Source organism: Talpa occidentalis, unplaced genomic scaffold (genome assembly GCF_014898055.3).
Source record: "Talpa occidentalis isolate TD23 unplaced genomic scaffold, MPIMG_talOcc4v2.1 talOcc4.11, whole genome shotgun sequence".
NCBI classification, from domain to species: domain Eukaryota; kingdom Metazoa; phylum Chordata; class Mammalia; order Eulipotyphla; family Talpidae; genus Talpa; species Talpa occidentalis.
In genome coordinates, this window is record NW_023601104.1 from 30,558,925 (window position 1) to 30,580,202 (window position 21,278).

At 51.4% G+C, this 21,278-nt stretch overlaps 1 protein-coding gene across 1 annotated transcript in view; it reads right to left on the reverse strand.

Annotated features, from left to right (window-relative positions):
* IGDCC3 (immunoglobulin superfamily DCC subclass member 3) overlaps nt 1-21,086 on the reverse strand; it is a 46,121-nt gene extending 25,035 nt beyond the window's left edge. Inside the window, exons 1-2 of the mRNA XM_037502732.2 lie at nt 20,749-21,086; nt 18,205-18,510 (exon numbers count right to left, since the gene is read on the reverse strand). Of these exons, the coding sequence (XP_037358629.1) occupies nt 18,205-18,510; nt 20,749-20,836 (394 nt within the window). The 5' untranslated portion in view covers nt 20,837-21,086. The remainder of the gene's footprint in view (nt 1-18,204; nt 18,511-20,748) is intronic.
* Nucleotides 21,087-21,278: the final 192 nt, after the last annotated feature.

The following is a 21,278-nucleotide window of genomic DNA, read 5'->3' on the forward strand; positions in this document are numbered from 1 at the left end:
TCTAATATTCTATCCAGCTTATCAAATAACAAAAAGGACTCATCTGTTGCTCAGATCAACAGTAAGTTGTTGAACTGAACCAGCAGCCACTTTTCGATTCATATCGCAGAGATCTTTCTGAAGCTGCAATCTTTTCTAGTGTCCGTGGCACAACTAGATTGTAAGCCCTTTGTGGGCAGCCCATAGACAAACTCTTAAACAGGGCCATCCATCTACCCAGCCATTCATTCATTTGAGAATAAACTTAAAAACTGACAATACTGTTAAGAGATTAAATGAACAAGGGGCCTCCCTGGTGGCGCAAGGGGTTAACCTATGATTCTATCCACAGCCACTGTAGCATGAGTTCGATCCCCGACCAGGGAGGTTACCCACGTGGCGCAGCAGACCTCTCCTGACTTGCCCGCTGCTCCCCTCAGCAGTGTACTTCAGTCAGTCTGCCTGTTCTGTTCCCTGCTCTGTCTCTGGTGAATCCTCTCATCCCAGTTCTTGTATGCATAAATAAATAAATCTTTAAAAAAAAGATTATATGAACAATAGCCAAAATTGTTCCTTGTTCTGATCGACCATCCATATTTAACATTACTAAGCACTAGTTTGTAACAGTGATACATAAAAAAGCATGCTTTTAAAGGGGAGGGGAAAAATCTAAACATAGCTTATTGTTTTTCTGACCCAGTCCTGAATCAAGGTTTAATCGAATTCTGGTCATAACCTCAGATATGATGATCATACTGTTTTTCTTCATAACTCTTCTAAATCTTCAATTTAGTGTCGTATTTCTTCTGCCTAAGGCTCTAGAATCTTAAGCCCACTTGGCACCACAACTGTTGCTGAACTTCCCCACTGCCTAGGCCAGTCTGCTTAGTTAGTTGATTTAGACAACTCCAAAACCAAACAAACGACAAAAACAGAGCTGCTGTGGCTGGGTGGATGTGGAAGGCCCAAGCCCTCCCTATCTGGCACCTTCTTCACCCTCCCCTCCAACCTCTGAGTACCCTTCACAGACCAAAGGACTCTAACTCCCTCGATCTAGAGGAAAAAAGGCCTTAAACTAGGGAAACCACAGCTAGTTAGTAGCAGAGCAAAGATAATTTTAATGCTATACTAGCCGCCAGCTTCATAGTATAAGATTTAAATGACCATTCCAACAGAAACTACAACTATAATTGTTACTCTATGTTACTGTATGCTGCCTTTGCGGTTTGCCCAGATTTCAGCAAGTGTGCCTGAATATCTTAACCCCACATACATTATACATTGGAAAATGATCCTCTATTCAAAAAGCAAGAGGAGCTTCCTGGTCCAAATTAGAGAACTGATACTCTTAACTGAAAAGGTGCTTTGAAAAAGTCTATTTCTTATCTATTCTTTCCCCAAAACTAAGACCATAAATAAATTTAAAAATAATGCTCTGTGGGTATTTTGATAGGATATAATAACGTGTATGTGTGTGTTTTCTCCCTTTATCCATTCCCACAGCAACATGCAGTCACTGAATGCTTTGTTATCACGGTTATGAATTTTCAAGATAACAGGAAGGTAGGCAGATGGTGTAGCCTACTACATACCTCAGCTATATATAGGGACCTCTGTATATAGGTGCTCTGCCATTGACCAAAACATTGTCATGCAAGGCAAGGAGAGTCCTTCTAAAGAGGATGCACAAGAAGCCGGAGGGCAGAGGGATGCTTCTCAGCACAGAACCTCCCCTGTTAACTCCTTTGGGGATGATCCCAGGATCTCCACCTTGCCTGCAAGGATATCCTATCCCGAGGTGACGGCTACCTGTCGCCATCTGTAGACTGAGGTCTGAACTCACCAGTCCAGGTTCTTCCTACTCAGCACTTAGTCTTGGCACCTGAGGTTAATCAAATCCCTCTCCACCCTGCAGTGCCCATCAGTGGGACCTTGGAAGAAGGATTTTTTAAAGGAAGGAATCAGAATGGGGAGATGGGCGTGCCTTTTCAGACCCGAAGAGGTTGGGATAGGGTACTTGGGGTACAGTTAGAGGCGCAGGGCCACTGTCAGCTCCTGACAGTAGGGACTCAGAAATATCTGGAGAATGGCTTAGTGGAACCAGGCTTTGGCCCTTGAACTTTATCTGCCCTTCCCCAGTCCCAGGCTCTTGCACTCCAGAGGGTGAGTAACCCACTGCAGGCAGGAGGTGTTCCTACCCTCGCACTTCACATACCCACGCTGTCCATTCTCTCACCCTCACCAGGCACCAACTCCAGGCAAAGCCCCTTGCTCAGCACTGAGGACGGATGCACAGAGGAGCAGGCCTCTCCCCTCAGGGAATTTGCAGACCACTGGGAGGGACAAGATACAAATAGTCGTGTATCACTTAACGACTGGATAGCATCTGAGAAATATATGCACTAGGAGATTTCTGTGCAAATTTCATAGAGTGTAATTATACAAACTTAGATGGTGTGGCCTACCACACACTTGGGCTATGTATAGGTGGTCTGCCACTGACCAAAACATTGCTATATGATGCATGACATATTCACTGTACCAGAATGGCCTGTATCTCCTGATTCTCTCCTACCCTGAAAAGGCAAAGTTTGGCATACAGTCCAATGGGTCCTTCTTGAGTTGCTATAATAAAAGCTATATCGTTTTATTTCAGCAAAGCCTTGATCCCATCAATGTCATGACAGCTTGCTTACAATGATCTTGATTTTATCACGGTTTGATGGCAAAATGACTGATTTGAGAAGCAAATCAGAAACACAGGAGGGCAGGAATATCAAGCAGGCTCATTCTATGTAATATCATTATTGGTGATCTGACTTAATGGAATCAAGAATATTCTAATCCAATCTGCAAGTGGAACTAAATTAGTCAGGGTTTCTCTAAGGTGCTAGAAAGCTGGAATATAATTTTTAAAAGACTTCAAAAAATTAGGGGAAGGGAATTAGTGCAGAAATAGGGTAATGTTCAATATAAGCCAGGATATATAAGAAGCAAAAGTGGGGGCCTCCTTGGTGGCGCAGACGGTTGAGCACCGCACTGTGAAGCTGTCCACACCCTCTGCAGCATGGGTTCAATCCCAGCCGGCTGGCGAGAATCCCACATGGCAAAGCAGACCTCTCCTGTCTCGCCCGAGAAGTGTATTTCATCAGTCTGCCTGTTCTGTTCCCCGCTCTGTCTCTGGTGAATCCTCTCACCCTCCCATGCCTCTGGCCTATACCCCGGTTCTTGCATAAATAAATAAATCTTTTTTTTTTTTTAATTTTTTTTTTTGGAAGATTTATTTATTTATTTATACAAGCACTGGGTACAGTCAGAAGCGCGGGAGGGCGAGAGAACCCACCAGAGCCAGAGCGGGGAGCAGAACAGGCAGAAGGACTGAAGTACACTGCTGAGGGGAGCAGCGGGCGGCAGGAGAGGTCTGCGCGCCATGTGGGATCCTCCTCCGGTGGCCGGGGAGCAGCCGGGGATCGAACCGGCGCTGCAGAGGCTGCGGGCAGCTTCGCAACCCAGCGCTCAACCGCTGCGCCACCAGGGAGGCCCAAATAAATAAATCTTAAAACAAAAAAAAGAGAAAAAAAGGAGAGGAAAAAAAAAGAAACAGCAGCAAAAGTGGGGTGAGCAAAAAATGAATCAGATGTGAAGATGTCTGAAAAAAAATCCAAGAATTGTTTATCACAAGTCAAATACTGGGTTTAAATTCTTTAAGGTCCAGACATTGAAGTTAGCGTCCAAACCCCATTTGACCAATCAGCATGTTGGAAAGAGCATCCAGACCCTTTCTGCCCTACCCTGTATACCCAGGACTGGGACCAAGGCAGGCTCTCTAAGCCTCAGTTTCCACAACAGTGTTCTGAGACACACGGGCAGTAAGCTGGGAGTGAGGGCAGAGTAGATTCAGGTTGAATTAGCAAAACCTGAAACACCTTCCCCATTCCTGTTTGCCACTAGCATGAGCGCACCCCCAAACCTGTCAGGGCACCATGTGCCCACTTCCCTGTTCAAGTCTTCCATCCTACCAGCCTTCTAGGACCCTCTCCACTCCTTTGCCCTCCTGGAGCTCGCCTATTTAAAGATTTGCCGACGAGCTTGGCTAGCCCCTTGCCACAAGTCCCTAGCCTGCACCCCAAGCCAATGGGGAAGAAAGGAGCTGGGAACCTAGGACCTCCTCGCTCCTGCTCCATTTTCCAACCCCAGACCAGTTCCAGGATCTGGGCTGGCGAGAGAGTTCGCATGTTATGAGGTGAAAACGTCCCTTCCCATGCACACCGGCCAGGACAGCCGCAGAGAGTAGTTCCCCCAAGGCACTGTGTCCAGGAAGTGAGAACACATGCACACTCACAGACAACATATACTCACACTCACATGCCTTCACACGTACACACACGTTCTTGCTCACACCACACAGACCCTCCCCGGGCTCAGTGACATAACAGTCAAGCGACTGCGTGGCGCGGAGTTAATTGAATGCACACTGATTGTCCTGCCCATCGCTGGTCAGGTCAGCCCACCTGCCTCCCTGCCTGGATCTGGCTGCCTCAGGAAGAAGCAGGCTTGCTTTGTGCTGGGGTAGGGGACACCCCTCCTTCCCTGAGCGTGAGGAAGAGGGTGGTTTTCAAAGCTCGGCACTGCCCCAGTCATGCTCTTCCCATGGACACTCGGCCTGAGGACAGCGAGTCGCTGCATGGGGGTCAGCTTCGCTGCCCTCCTCCCTCTCCACCACCCCCAGAGCGCATAGCAAAACTCCAACCTGCAAGTTCCACGGGCCACGATGGTCCCTTTGGAGTCATGAACTGGCAGGAGTTAGGAGGGTGCCACTCAGGGTGGGGGGACAGGGTTGGAGCAAAAGATGGTGAGAAAGACAGGAGAGTTTTTCTGCAAAACTTTGACATGTCATTGAAGGAAGAGGCCTTTCTTAATATACCAGGATGGCTGGAGATAGGCGTGACAGAGGGAGATGGAGGGGCGAGCTAGAGTGACCCTGGAAAGAAGCCGGGAGGGGAAACAAGTGGGGAGAGCCCCTGTGCTCAAGACAAAAATCCAGTCAGTGTCCCAGAATTTTATTTTATTTTTAATTTTTTAAAAAGATTTATGCATACAAGAATGGGGGTACAGGCCGGAGGTGTGTGGGGTGAGAGGATTCACCAGAGACAGAGCAGAGAGCAGAACAGGCAGACTGACGAAATACACTGCCGAGGGGAGTAGTGGGCAGCAGGAGAGGTCTGTGCGCCATGTGGGACCCTCACCCAGGGGCCAGGGATCAAACCAGCGCTGCAGAGGCTGCGGGCAGCTTTGCAACCCGGCGCTCAACCACTGCGCCACGAGGGATGCCCTGTCCCAGAATTTTAGAAGTGGAAAATGGGCCCCAGGAAACTGACCCTTCCCTCCATCCACGTACGAGGCCCAGGAAGGTGAGCTAATGATTCCAAAGTCACACAAATATAAGTTGAATATTTCCATTTCAAAAACAGCTTCTCAGGGAAGCGGGAGCCACAGAGGCCACAGAAGCTAGTGTGATGACGCCTGAGTGGAGTCCAGGCTCCTCCCATGGCCCTCAGTCAATAACAGTGGGACAAGAGGAGGTGTTTGGCCCAAGCCAAGCCCAGGCACCTTCTATGGGGTCCTGTCTCGAGGACTCAGCACTACTCCAGCTCCTCACCCTGCTGACTCCAGTGCTCACTGAAACCTAATAAAGAGAGGGCCGCCCAGGTGGCGCAGCGGTGCTGTCCACAGCCTCTGCAGCGCCGGTTCGATTTTCGGCCACTGGTCAAGGGTCTCCTGCCGCCCGCTGCTCCCCTCAGCAGTGTATTTCGTCGGTCTGCCTGTTCTGCTGCCTGCTCTGGCTCTGGTGAATCCTCTCACCCTCCCATGCTTCTGACTGTACCTGGTGCTTGTATAAATAAATAAATAAATCTTAAAAAAAAAACACCTAATAAAGAGGGCCCCCAGCAACAGATTGCTGAAGAGGTAACAGAACCCTATACTCCACAATGCCTGCACCCCACTCCGCCGCTCTCCTAAAGACAGGCAAGTAGTGCCCCTTCCCATTTCCCACACATGGGAGCTCCAGCAACACTAGGGAGGAAGCTTGAACCCAGACCCAATCCTCGGTGCAAGTCTAGTCACATCTCACCGTGCTCCAGCTCCTTGATGGTATCTGTAGCCCCACCACCATTCCATGGCAAAAGCATGTGGGGGTTTACATCAGGTAGGGTTTGGGGATGACTTGTAGGTGGTCCTTGATTTCTCCCCATGGAAGTATGCAGTCTTTGCAGGCATAATTCCAGGTGGGAAGGAGCTGAGTGGGGAGGGGGACCTGGAAAGGTGCTTATGGTAGTCAGGGTCAAAGGACAAGGCACCTGCCCCCGGAATTATCAGCCTCCAAAACCTTCAGGTTGGGGGTGGGGGCAGGAAATTGGAGAGTGGGTGTGAAGAAGCACTGAGCTTCCAGGACCACTATCGGGTCCACAAGAGCGTCTGGTTTGATAATCTTTGGAAGCACCCATCTCAGTTCCTGTTTCAGCCCTCACCACCCAGATATAACGGCCCCGCACCCCTACCAGTAAGGTCCCCTGCCCTGTACTTGGACTCCTAAACTGTCTCAGCCAATACAGCCTGCCCCTCCCTGCTGGACTGCATAGATTATCATGCATCCTGCTGCCTGACCCATTGTTTAGTAGGGCCAAAAGGACAGGGGACCCAATGCAGACCCCTCCCTCAGGTTGTGGTGGGGGTAGAATCTCCCAGCCACCACAGCAGACAGGTACTGTGGCCTGGGAAGGGAGCCATGTAAGTCCATGAGGCCTTAGGCCACCTGGCCCTGAGGCTGTGGTCATGGCTGAGGCAAGGGGACAGCACAAGGACAATCAGCAGCCTGGTTCCTCCGGGCTGATTATGGCTTTTCCCTGCTACCCCGCCCCCCACACATAGGCCCCCTGGGGAGAAGGATCCTTCTCAAGCCACACCAGTCCCTCTCCTGTGATTTGTTCTGAATTTTCAAACAAAGAGTAATTATGACAGATGTGGAGCAATCAGCGTCATTATGCGGGAAACAAGAAAGGGAAAGGGAGCTGAGGGGGCCCCCGGGGGGGAAGGGAACTTGTCTTTCCTCCGTGGGAAGAAGCAACGCCCACCTCCACCCCCAGCCCCAGCATCCTCCCAACTTCTTTTCCTGCCTGGAACCTGGACCCTTCTGCTGCCCAGCATCACAGCTAGGACAGTCTTCACCCAGAGCATCTCAACCTAATTGTCGCTGCAGGTTATCCAAGGGCCTCTAGCTGCAGCTGGGGGTAGGGGGCCTGAAGCCCCGCCTGGCCCACCCAACAGTGGCTGGGTCCCACTTCCGTCAAGGCGCTACACCGTCGTCACCCCTCCCCCCCCACACCCTGCATGTCCCAAGGTACCTGACTCTATTTCTGAGTCATTAATGCTGATTATGTTCTCCAGGGACTGTAGCCCCTCTAAGGACAATCAGGCCACTGCACTTAGGTTAGGGCTGGATTTAAATCTCAGCTTCCCTATTTACTGAGTACCCTTGGGCAAGATAATTAACCATGCTGGGCTTCTGTTTACCCATCTGTAAAATAGGACTAGTAAAACCTATTAATGGAATTGTTGTGGAGATCAAGTAAATTAATACAAAGGGTTTAAGACTGTGTAGCCCCACATTACTAGGACTAATTCTGTTACTACTAGTTAGTTCACCCCAAGTGCTGGCATACAAGTAGCTCTCAAACTACTCAGCTCAGGGCCTATCTGGTGGCACAAGGGGTTAAGCACAGCAATGTGAAGCTATCCGCAGCCTCTGCAACACAGGTGACCCACATAGCACTCCTGGCTTGCCCACTGCTCCCCTCAGCAGTGTATTTCAGTACATCTGCCTGTTCGGTTCCCTACTCTGTCTCTGGTGAATCCTCTTGTCAGGGGAAAAGGATGTCCTAAAGCTAATTCCATACAGGCTTTGTGGACTCCACCCCCACCCCAGACCAAAGCCAAAAGACAGTGGGAACTCCAAATCCCATCACCACCAAAGGGAAGGTGGCTGGGACCTGAGGGTGGGGTTAAGCAGCCAGGTGTGGTATAAAGCCAGACATGGGGGCTTTGGAGGGGATCCCCCATTTTTTGGCTCTCCGCCAGCTCGCAGCGTCCGGCCACTCTGAGTGACTTTGGGTTTCCAGGTCGTCGGATCGGGTAGGATGCATTAAAGACTTTATTTCCCTATTTTCTCCCTGAGTTGTACATTTTCCTTATTTCCTTTTCCCTTGTAAATAAACCTTTTATGAACCTTTTGTGTGTGCCTGTAGTGGAGTATTCATAAGTCCCTTGTAAGCGCGCGGGTGAGGACCACAGCCAGGAACCCGTTCAATATCGGGGCTGTTCTATAACAAGCTCAGCATCCAGGGTGCTCTAGAAATGCAGAGGCCCTCTGTAATATGCCAGAGATGTCAGGAGCCCACATTTCTGCTTGACACCTGCATTCAGAACCACGACTATAGACAGCCTGCATCGGCAGGGCAGGACACAAGAAAAGCAGCAGTATGTGTGTCAATCTGCCTGGGGGGTAATATATAAAAATACCTATCTTTCCCATGAGTCGCAGGGGGAGGTGAGAAGCAGGGACTCAACAGGCTCTCTTGGCTCTCTTACCTGCCCCGGCTAGAGGACCAACCACAGCCCTGGGCAGAGTACCCACTGATGCCTCAGTTTTCCACCCTGTAAAATGTCAAAAGAGAAGGTTGGGCCACATGAATTTCTGGTTTCTCCCAAAGCACTGGATGAGGCCTGTGATCCTACCCTGGGGCTGGGAGACCTCCAAAGTCCTGAATGGGCTGAGATTCTAGGGTTCTTTTGCTGCAGCCTGCAACTCAGTGAAACGGCTAGAACTTGGTCCTCTCTCCTGGTGGTCTGCCCCCTCCTCTCCATTTAGGTGGTCTGGTCTCCATCTGCCCACCCCAAGTCCCCAGGGCCTCCCGCTAGTCCCCCCCTCACATTCCAGTGGCCTTGGGGGCAGCAGCCAGACCAGAAAGTCCAGTTCCTGCCCATTATCACTGCTCGCATCTGCACTGCAACCCAACACCAGCATTCCAGAGCGCAGCCCCGAGCTGCCCCCACCACCCACTGTGGTCAGTGTCCGGCTCAGAGACAGGCCCCAAGCAGGGGCCAAGTTCTCAGATTGCTCTCCATGAACAGATGCCCCAGGGCTCCTCTGACCTGCTGGAGGGGGGGCATGGACCCCTTTCTTTGGGGACCTCTTTGAGCATTATCCTCTTAGTCTTTCCTCTTCCTATCTCTGAACTCACCTACTTTGGCTCCTCAGAGGTTCTCCCTCAAGCACAGCAGAGGATGGTGGACACAGGAATTGCCATAGTTGTAGAAAGAGGCAGGAAGAAGGACAAAAGAATAAAGAGAAAAAGGAGTGGAGAAAGGAAGCCAGTTGATAGGACAGGGCAGGAGAAACTGGGGCTGGGGATGATAAAGACAAAGATGCTAAGTGTGGCCTCACAGGAAAGCAGGGGAGGGGGATTTCTGGGGGAGGTATATCAAAGGCTGAAGCACAGAAGACCAAGATCATAAGAAGAGATGGAAATGTCTAGTGGGGAAAGCTGGGAAGCAAGCATCAAATTTTCCTCCCTCTGCCTAAATCAGGAGGTTGACCGGCCTCTGCTAAGCCCCCATTCCCCTCCCCTGCATGTCCTTGGGATCTCTGGTCTGGCCCAGAGATCCTCCCACTTTTTCTTTTGCTGGACCTCTGCTTTTCAACATTTTAGGATCCCAGTATCACCTATGCAGCTACCCCTCCTCAAGGGGCTGCACCCATCCATAGAGATCGCTCTCTTCTGTTCTTCCCTTACATGTGAGAGCAGTCACAAAGGGCTAGCATTTCTTAGGACAAATGAGCAAAGTTAGGGACAGAGGAGAGCAAGCCCAGAAATGGAATGGGCCTTTAGGGAGGATGGAGCAGCACAGGCCAGCAGGCTCAGATTGCAGCCAGATTGTTGGCACCAGTCTAATGAACAAGAAAACTATGGCTGAGACTCCAGAGGTGCTGCGACCACGCCCATGTGCCCATCCACCAGTGACCTAGGGCTCGCTTCCCTCCTCTCTCACTTCAGTTGTCTGCTATCAGCCTCTTGCATGACCTAATGAAATCATCTACCCCTGCGTCTTGCCCTGCAGTAGTCCTGTCCACTCGATCTCTCTAGCCTGGCCACGCTGCTCAATGGGAGAAGGAATCCCACAAGAAGACCCTTAGGGGAGAGCTGGACTCCAACCCTGGGCCCCCATATACATCCTTCAGACACACACCTGTATGCTCAGGTACCCACAGAGGTCCGTGTGGTGCACGTGCACACACACACACACACACACACACTCTACTGATTTCTATATTCCTGTTGCAACACGGCTATAGCCAGAGACTCTTAGGGTGCCACAGATTAGTTACACAAGGAAGACATTTTTGGAATCAGTCAGTCCAGTTTAAACAAAGACGGCAGTGAGCTATTTGGTTTTCCTGGGTGCCCTTCTGTTCCGTTCCACTTTTATTGAAGGCTGTGTAGAACAGCCTTCAAGCTACTGTGAAAAGTCTCTCTCTCTCTCTCTCTCTCTCTCTCTCACACACACACACACACACACACACACACACACACACACACACACACAGGAGCCTGCAGGGACTCTGGAGAGGAGAGGGAAAGGCAATACAAGAAGGCCAGGAGTGAAAAAGTCCTTTCTCCCTGGGGGCGGAGAGGGGACAGAGGGTTAAGGGGGGCTGGGGGGCCTGTTTCATTTGCAGGCTGCAAATGCCTCTCCTATTCACCGGCCCACATTCCCAGCCAAGGCACCCGGCCACGGACAATGCCGGGAACAGGAACAGAGAAGATTTGCACATTGTGTTCAAGGGGCCAGCTGGCTGCCTGCGACAGTGGAGCCAAGGTGTGGGAACCAGAAGCGATCAACTTCCACACTCAAGTCCTGCGGGTGAGAGCGAGGGGGCCCTCCCCCTATCGTTGGGGCCAGTGCATGTGAGGACACAGGCCTCATCCAGCCAGGAAATAAAATCTGAAGCAGAGACCCTAAAACATAGGCATGGAGGGGTACGAAGCAATTTAGTCTCTGATTCACATCCCATCTGGCGAGAAAGAGAGAGTCTCAGTTCCTCCAGAGATAAACACACAGCAACAGCAGCCACCCCATGATCCTGCCCTGAGTGTGTTATATTCCCCTGCCGATCCTGCCTGTTCACAAGCTTCTGTTCCTGTGAGCTATGCTATCAATTACCAGGCAGGGAGAGACAGACTGAGACAGAGCGCAAAATAGAAGCAGAAAGAAACAAGAGAGACAGAGCTTTGGACCCAGAGGACCACATGTTCATTTAGTTTTTACCAACCTCCACAGGCAGGACACAAGAGAAATACAAATGAAAAAAAGAAGTCCTCCAGGAACTTAAAATCTAGTTGGGAGAGACAGATGGCATAGCCAGGCACAAAACAGTTACTTAACAATGCAAGTGGCCATCAGAGAGAGGAAGGGTGAGCCTGAATGCCTCCTACCTCCCCCATAGGAGGACGAAGAAATTACCATAAGCTAAGTGGTCTTTGAGGAAGGATGAGATGAGGAGTGAGAGATGAGAAGAGGCAGGAATAGACTGAGAAAAGGCCCAGCAAGGGCAGGCATCCTGAGGACAGTGACAAAGACTTATTAGAGCAGAGGAAACTTTTGTCCAACCACCCCGACTTGGCATGAGAAAAGCAAAGCCCAGGGATGGTGAATGACTTGCCCAGAGCCACATATGGCTCTAGGTGTCCAGCCAAGAGACTTTCCATTGCACTTTACAGTTTCTCAGGAGTGCCAGAAGGGGTTAGTCTGTGGAGTACTGACTGGCAGGTCTTAGGGGTTGAACCCCACCTATTGCACCTCTGTCCACAGCCTACACACAGGTGAGCTCCCTGGCGTGAAAGCAGCCTATGTGTGGTGCCTTGCTCATCACAAGGACATTTCAGCTGTAGCACCTGCTTCTTGCCCTAACAGGTAGGCAGATGAGTGTGTTGTAGGGTCAGACTTCCTCAAGGATACCTCAGCCGAGCTGCCCTTCAAGGAGGAGAGAAAAGCTTGGGTTCCCCACACCAGGCCTGAGCATATAACCTCCAGGTGACAAAGGGCTCCAGGGTTAGCAGCTACTGTGCCAGGAGCCACTTTCCTCCACTACCCACTACCCTACTCAGAGACACTTCAGGGCTCCCTATACATGCTGAGGCCCCCAAGTTGGTTGTTCCAGTCCATAGTTCTCCAGACCCCACCCAGACCTAGTTACACATGGCTTTGCTGAGACCCTATATCCAGATCCACATGACCATGGCTCCTGCAGCTGAAAGAGGATTCCAGAGCAGCTGGTTAATCTGCCCTCCCTAAGGCTGAGATTCACCTTAGATGTGGATAATCCAGGGCCCAAGAAATAGGTGACTGGCTGAGGTGGAGACAGGAGGGCACTAAAACTGGCTTTTTCTCCCCTCACTAGACTCACTGCCTCTTTCTAGGTGTCTTAGATCACCAGAGAACCAGCACAATTAAGGGAGCTTAGAATTTCACATTTTTTGCCTTTCTTACTTCCCCAAAATAATGATATTTAAAGAATATTATTAAAATGCAAATTAACTAAATTAAAAATTAAATCAACATTAAGGAACTTTTTTTAAAGATTTTTTTTTTTTTTTTTTTTTGTGGGACCCTCACCGGCGGCCGGGGAACGAACCAGCGCTGCAGAGGCTGCAGCCTCGCAGTCCAGCGCTCAACCGCTGCGCCACCAGGGGAGTCCCTAAAGATTTATTTTTGCATAAAAGGACTGGGGTATAGGCCAGAGGTTTGTGTTGGGGGGCAAGGGGTGAGAGGTTTCACCAGAGAAAAAGTGGGGAGCAGAACAGGCAGATTTTTTTAAAGATTTATTTATATATGCATACAAGAACTGGGGTGCAGACCAGAAGTGTGGGGGGTGTGAGAGGATTCACCAGAGACAGAGTGGGGAACAGAACAGGCAGACTGACTGAAATACACTGCTGAGGGGAGCAGCAGGTGAGACAAGAGAGATCTGAGGCGCCCTGTGGGTCACCTCCGGGCAGGCTGGGGAATCAAATTCTTGCTGCAGTGGCTGGCAATAACTTGATAGCACTGTTTTTAACCCCTGCACCACCAGGGAGGCCCAGAAAAGGCAGATTTTACTAAAATACACTGCTAGTGTGATTCAGTCTGCCTGTTCTGTTCCCCACTCTGTCTCTGGTGGATCCTCTCACCCCCCACATCTCTGGCCTGTACCCCAGCTCTTGTACGCATATATAAATAAATCTTTAAAAAAAATTACCACAAAATATACTGCTAAGGGGAGCAGCAGGCGAGACAGGAGAGGTCTGCTGCGTCATATGTGGGCCAGCTCTCTGGCTGGGGATGGAACTCAGGCGTTAGAGGTGATAGCGCTGAGATGGAACCCCTAGACCACCAGGGAGGCCCAGGGAACACTTTTCATATATTCTGTACCTACACCATGTGAAGTTCTTTATGCACACTATCATTGATGATCTGCACACCACTCCTCCTTGGTAAGTATTAGTTCCTTTATTTTAAAGATGAGGAAACTGAGGCTCAGAGAGGTTAGTGACTTGCCCAAGGTCACACAGTGTGAGTTCTACAGAGTGGCTAGTCTACCCAACTGGTATCCGTTTGCCCATTCTCTGAAAATCAGCTTTCTTATCTGTCTTTTTTTTTTTTTAATTATTCCACATATAAGTGATACTGTACAGTATTTGTCTTTCACTTCCAGTTCTATTTCACTTAGTATAATATCCCCCAGATTTGGGCATCCCTCGTGGTGCAAGGGGTTAAGCACCGCACTATGAAGCAATCCACAGCCTCTGCAGCAGGAGTTCATTCCCCGGCCAGCCAGGGAGGAACCCACATGGTGAGGCAGACCTCTCCTGACTCACCCACTGCTCCCCTCAGCAGTGTATTTCAGTCAGTCTGCCTGTTCTGTTCCCCACTCTGTCTCTGGTGGATCCTCTCACCTCCTGCATCTCTGGCCTGTACCCCAGCTCTTGTATGCATAAATAAATAAATAAAAATAAAAATATTTTTTTAAAAAATCCCCCAGATTTATCTGTATTGTTGCAAGTGAGAGGATTTCCTTCTCTTTTTATGACACAATAATATTCATGTGTGCATGCGCACTTATGTGTGTGTGTGTACCACATTTTCTTTATTTATCCATCAGAGGACATTTAGGTTGTTCCCATATCTTGGATTTACCACTCACTCTCATATCCACCCCTAGGCCTGCCTAGCCAAGATGGCTTCAGACTGGGTGGGGACCCAGTCCTGGCTCACTGAGTACTTTGCCAAAATTTTGACAGGCTGGCCTAAAACCTAATTTAGTGGTCAATACCTAGCAGTACCAATAACAATAAACTTAATAACAATAACCCTTAATGAGCACTTCCTTGATGCTACTCCCTGAGCCAGGTACTTTACAATTATCACCTTTTTTAATCCTCCAACAGCCCCACAGGCTGACAGGATTATGCCCACTGCTTCAGATAGGGAACACTGAGGCTCAAGTTTATTGCAAGGCCTCCCTGGTGGCGCAAGGGGTTAAGTCTCAGCACTGTCAAGTTATCAGCCACCACTGCAGCGCAAGTTCGATCCCCAGCCAGGGAGCTAACCCACATGGTGCAGCAGACCTCTCCTGTCTCACCTGCTGCTTCCCACTCTGTCTCTCGTGAATCCTCTCACCCCCCATACCTCTGGACTGCACCCCAGCTCTTGTATGCATAAATAAATCTTTAAAAAAGAAAAAAGTTTATTGCAAAGGACACATGATCAATGAGTGACAAAGCAAGTGTTCAAACTCACCTGGTGAGTGAACCCTTGACCCTGAAGTCCAAGAGTTTGGTCTTCACCCTGCTGCCCACAGACCCCCCTAACCAGCAATTTATGTGAGAGTGGTCATTTCTCTAGCACCTGTGGACCAGCACCATCAGCATCACCTGAGTCTTGTTAGACATGCAGAACCCCAGGCCTTGGCCTAGACCTACTGATTCAAAAACTGAGTAGTGTCAAGACACCCAGGTAATTCACAGGCACAATAAAGTTCATGAAGTCCTGCACGAGATCATATATCTCCTCACTCCAGTTCCCCAAGGGCCTGAGGCCATAAACTGAGGCCAGGAAGTAGGGGCAGGGACTAAAGGATTTTGCCTAAGGGGCGCTGGGAATGCATCCCCCAATCACCTCCCCCTCCCTACAGAGTTCCCACCTCTCTTTGGGGTCATCCAGGCACACAGACCTCAACAGGTGTGAGTCAATGCACAAGTCCCCATGGGGTCAGGGAGCCCACATATCTTCCTGGGAGCCCCTCCATAAGGATGGCAGGGGGGCATCTCACAGCCCAGTCCAGCTTCAACTCATGCCCAGAAACTCGCGAAAATTCCCAGGCCCTCCCAGAAAGGGGTTCAAACAGAACAAGTTGCACTTGGGCTCCAACAATTCCACCCCTGATAGATTTCCCAGGAGTACTCCTTAACTGGATCCCAGTAAGGGAGAAAGCTAGGGCCCGGGAGGTGATCCAGGCAGGTTGCTTTTGCTGGCCATGTCAGTGAAATGGCCTTTAAATGATGAATAAGTACCGAGAGCCTCCTATGTGTCAGGCAAAGTGTGGGAGTGTTGGTTCTCACAACCATCCCACAAAGCAGGACTATGCACAGTTCACAAATGAGTAGACCGGGCCATGGAGATGTTAACTTGTCCAGGGTCTCATTGTTAACAATCTTCAGCCTCCAAACTAGAAAGCATATACAAGGCAGTGAAATCAGATATGCTAGAAGAACAAGCACTCTTAGGATCCCGAGCCACTCCATCCTAAAAGGGAGACACATGGGAATGAAGCCCCCAAGAAACCAGTCTGCAGTTTAGTCACCCTGGTTAGACCAGTGTTCAACAGCAGCATCAGAGCCCAGCAGGATAGAGGGTGTCACTCCCAGCCATAGAGAATTCAGATGCACAGCAGGCCCCACCCAGACCTGAGCCCCTGTCTGCCTTGCAGAGTAGTCCACTGGGGAGATTGTGGCTGTGAGGGGTGCTTAGCAGGCCCCCTCCCCATCAGCCTCTGTGGAACAGGCAGAAGTAGGGGGCTCCAGAGGGTTTCTCACACCTTTTCAGTAAGGCACACTCCCATGTCACACAACATCTGCAGTGCCTGCGGGCACGTGGGCAGGGAGTTATTACCAAAGGAGAAAACCCAGGCAGCTAATCAGCTTTGGAGGTTTCTAGGGACATCAGCCTGTGAAGTGAGAAAAAGGGATCCAGCCACCCGGTTGCTTGGTATCCGAGCATTCCCCCATGAGGACACAAGCTGTGTGCGGAGAAAGGCCATATCAGACTGCCAGCAAGTCCCCCCCAGCTGTCCCCAGGAAACTAAAGGATTAACCAGGCTGACCTTACCCACTGGCCCTTTCCCCAGTCAGAGCCCACAGTTCAATTTCTTATACACTATGAGGAGTTTAAGGACATCACAGATCTTAAAGGTATTACCATTTATAGAAAGGCACATTTGCAGTTACCTAAACATAGATACCTGGGATTTATCTCCAGAACTGTGGGCTGGAGACCCAGGGTCATCTATTCCCCAGCAAGAGAACGCAGGCCAGGGAGGGCGTGAGGTCATCTTCCTGAGAACGCTCATTTCTCCCACCCGCAAATCATCCTTGGGTCCCCATCCCGCGTCCATGCTTGTCTTCCTCACACCCAGCCATCTGCTCAGAGACTGCACCAGCCTCCCCCACACCGCCAGGAGGGCCGGGGAAGGAGGGGTTGCTGAGCCATAAGTGATTGGTCTCAAGGTCCAGGGCTGCCTCCCAGAAAGCTCCATATGGGGGCCTGGACCAGCCTTCTGTAGAACAAAGGGGCAACTTAAGCTCAACGAGAGGGCTCCCGCCTCAGAACATTCATCACTCACCAGCCATTCAGAGCAACTGTACACATGCTCTCAGAACCAGGAAGAAACTTGTCAGCGGTCAGACTAGGGAGGTGGCAGCATGCACAGGAGGTAAGAGGGAGAGTGCAGTCCTGCTCCTCTGCATGCTAGGATGTCACTGAACCCCACTGAGTCTCAGTTTTTTCATCTGTAAAAGGGGATAACTGCAACCTCCCTGGGTGGCTGTGATGATTAAATGAGATCACACATGTAAAGTGCTCAGGCAAGATGTCCAGCACACTGCAAGTGCTTAATAAGTGTGAGCTAGAATTATTACCTAGAAAAGTTAAAGCAGGCTCTTTAAGGGGTACCCTCCCCCAGGATAAAGATATAGATGGGACACACTTTCCACCTGGAGATAGATTATTCTGATTTATGCAACACACACCCATCAGTGTGCACAGATTAAAGAATAACAGAATTTTTGCAGGACAGAGCAGTAAACCACAGCGATCCTTTTATCACAACAATTGGAGGTTCATTAGCACAAGTGAAGCTCAACTGGAGCTGAAACACCTTGCTTAACCAACTCTCTCCCATTCAAAAAAGCCCACCAGATATAAAACCACCACAATGTCCATTTTAAACATCTCACGATTTTATCTGTCAATTATAATTCAATTAAGCTGATTTTTTTAAAGCATATCAGTATAGATGAGTGGGAGTAATGTCATCATTGCAATAACTGAAATTATTCTGCCATATCTTTTGTAAAGCAAACTGTTGGCAAATTTCAGAGCAATGTTACTAACAGAGTGAGGTTTTACCCTACTCAAAGTGTTTAAAAGTCAGCATTAACTTAAAAATTGCATATGGTCAAAATTACCTTTCAAAATTCTTCTAAATCACCCATAAAATATGACAGCTGGTTATCCTTAAACTTAAAACTCATACTCAGTGGTCTGGGAAGCTCACAGTATTTGTGGAAACTAAGACACACTGATCCAAGAGTTGGATAAAGCTCTTCCTTCTTTCTCCATCTCTCCCCAACACTGTTTGGCTACATTCTTGTCAAATCACATTCCAATCAGATAACTGAGGGTATGATATAATTCCACCACCACAAACAATGTACCTCTCAACTAACCCATGCTGAGAAAATAGTCTCTAGAAGTTTGCTTAAAATGGAACCATGTCTGTTTCCCCAACCCTACCTAGGCTGACCCTGGATCCTCAGCCCGGGAGGAAAGAAGTAAGGGGTGTCAACTTACTTGCAGCCTGGATGCGAGCCTTCCGGCTGACCACCAGTCCAAAGCGGTTCTGAGCCACGCACTCATAGTCGCCCTCATCTGAAGGGCTGCCGCCGAGATCCAGGCGAAAGTGACGGATCATCAAGGACCCATTGGCCAGCAAGGTGCAGTGGGTACTCTCCAGCAGCTCCACTCCGTTTTTCCTCCAGGTGACTCGAACTGGAGGGGTCCCTTCCACCCTGCAGCCTAGCAGTACAGGCTGCCCAGGGACTACAACATCATCGCTTGGCTCCACAGCAAATGCCAATTCAGGGGAGTGGCCAAGACCTGCATTGAGCAGGAGAGATGGTGAGGTTAGTGTGGAATGAGTGGCCAGGAAGAACACACACAGGGGTTCAGGTGCCCTGGATCTGTGCATCTTTCTGTAATGTTAAAAGGAGTCCCTAGTATATATAGAAGTTCATGCATTACAAAGTGCTGTCTCATGTAGTATTTTACTGAATCAGTAGTTCTTAGTAGAACATCTCAGAGAGATAGATATTATTTGTATCATTGGCTATTTTATAGATAAGGAAACTGAAGCAGAGAGATGTCAAGCAATGTGTCCAGCGTCTCCGAGTTAATAGTTGCAAAGCCAGGTTACAAAAGCAAAACTGATTTCACTGCAGTTTCTGCCACTTCTGGTCACACTTCTGTAGTTTCTGGTCACTCTGATTAAGCACTGAAGCCCCACAGACTTTCAAGGTGAGGATTTAGGTAACGTGTTCACCTGTCCTGACTTTCCAGTCCTCATCTGTTTAAATCAGGAACAATACAGGTTGCAGAACATGATTAACAGGCTCAAAGGTACTATGAAAAGTTAAAAGTTCTAAACAAATATAATGTGAGAGTAATAAATGATTACTTCCTTTTGCTGGCTAAACCAGCAGAGGCCCGGTCTGATGCCTGACAGGGAGCAGGGTTTGGAGGCCCAATATCCAAGCACAGGCTAGGCTGTGGCCCAGCCCCACCGCCCCTCCCCTAGGATGCTCTGGCTTTGGTGGTTTTGCTTTTGTCATGAGATGAGATGAGGGGTACCAAATGCCAAAGCAGATTTTCCAAAATTCAGGAAGAGGGAGGTTCCTAGAACCTCTGCAGTAATCCTAAAGCTCTTGCAGAACAAAAATGAGCTGGAAGAGAGGGAAGGAAAGGGAAACGAGGGTGATCAGGGAACCGGGAAGCCTGACAGGAAGCACGAGGACTCTAATCCCAGGCGTGATGCCAAGTCGCCAACTTCTCCAATGAGTAATTTACCAGGCCAGCTAGAACTTTACTCCAGGAGAAATAAACCCATCAAGTTTGAAAGGGAGGCCACAAGCCTCTCCCCCGACACCCCCACCCCTCCTCACCCCAAGGTACCCCCAACATTTCCAGGGACCTAGCATTCCCGGAGCTGGCCCCGCCCCAAAGACCAGCGCCCTCACAGGCTGGGGGAGGCGCGGCGGTGAGTGCGGGAGCAAGGAGAGCGCTGGCGATATTTTCAGACATTTGAGACTTTCACCCCTTCAAACTCCTACCTCTACTTCCCACGCCCAGCGCTTCAGTTGCCTCAGCTTCCAACCCAACCCAGTCTCGCCGCGGGTACATGAAGTTTCTCCTAGATGCGGACGCGCTACCTTGCTTCTACCGGGTTGAGGAGAAAACACCGCCCCGGTGAGGGTCTGCTGAGAACTTGGGGTGCGAGGGTAAAGGACTAGATTGCAGCCTTTGCCCGCTAGATGCATCCCTTACTACACTGGGGGAACCGGGTAGCGGCGACGGAGCTCGGGACAGAGAGCCCGCAGCCCGGGCGGAGCCGGGCAGGGACGCCCCGCTGCGCGCTGCGCAGGGCGGGCACGTGCGCATCCCCGCGGTTCCTGCGTCCCGCGCCGGCTTCCCTTTCCCGGCTTCAGCTCGCGGGCTTCTCCCGGTGTTCTCCTCACCAGCCGCAGCCCTCGCAAACCTTTCTCCCCCTCCCGTCTCTCCTGCGCTCTCCAGTCCAGTCCCAGCTCCGAATCCAGGGCGCGCCCTCTCCGCCCCGCGCAGCCTCGGGGTCCCGGCCTCCGCCCCGGGTCTGCTGCCTCCTGCCTCGGCCGCCTTGGGCTCCTCGGTGCGCGCTGCCCGGCTCCGCGCACCCCAGTTCACCCACCTTAGGAGGGACTCAGCCCAGCGGGCTCCCCCGGCGCGTTTCCTCCTCGCCCAACTCTAGCCCAGCAGCCCGGCCGCAGCTTTGCCGCGCTCCTCGCCCCTCGGACCAGGGACCGGATCCTGCCCTGAGTCGGAGCCTCCGCGGGCTGAGCCCGGCTTTCCCAGGGGGTGGCGGGTCGTGATACTCCCCGGTCGCCCGGCAGCCCGGCCTCCGTGCCCTCTTCCCGGGCTCCGCCCCAGCCCGCCCGGCCCCCTTTCTCCCGCAAGTCCCCGCCGCTCGGGGTCCGCTCGCAGGTCCGCGCGGGGCTCCCCAGGTCCGCCCCTCGCGCCCGCTTACTCCCGCCTGGCTCCAGGGGGGCTCGGGGCGCAGCCTCCCGGGTCGCGAGGGCCCCGGCTCACCGTCGCTCGGCGCCGGCAGCAGCAGCGGCAGCAGCAGCGGCAGCAGGAGCCGTGGCCGGCGCGGGGGCGCGGTGCGCGGAGCAGCCATGGGGCTCTCGGTCCGCTCCGCTCGGCAACGCGCGGCTCCGGGGCCTCTCGCGGCTCACAGCGTCCCGCGGGGCCGGCGCCGGGGCCGGGGCCGGGGCTCTGGCCGGGGCCGAGCCCGGGCGGCGGGGGGCTGGGCCACATGCCGGCTCAGGAGCGCCGGGGGCGCAGGGGGAGCGCCGCTTGCGCCATCTTGCACCCACCCCGGCGATCTGTCAGCCTCGCCCAGGGTGCGCGCTCCTCACTCGCACCGCCCGCGCCCGCCCCGCCCTCCTCCCTCCGCGCGTCGCCCCCCTTCCTCCCCTCCGGGTCCCCTCCCCCAGCCCCCTCTCCCCGGAGGCCCGGTGTAGGGAACAAAAGAGCCGGCGAGCGCTTTAAGCGGCCGGACATTCCCGGCTGGGCGGCGGACGCGCCCCCTGCGCTTTGAACTGTGACTGGAGCGACCG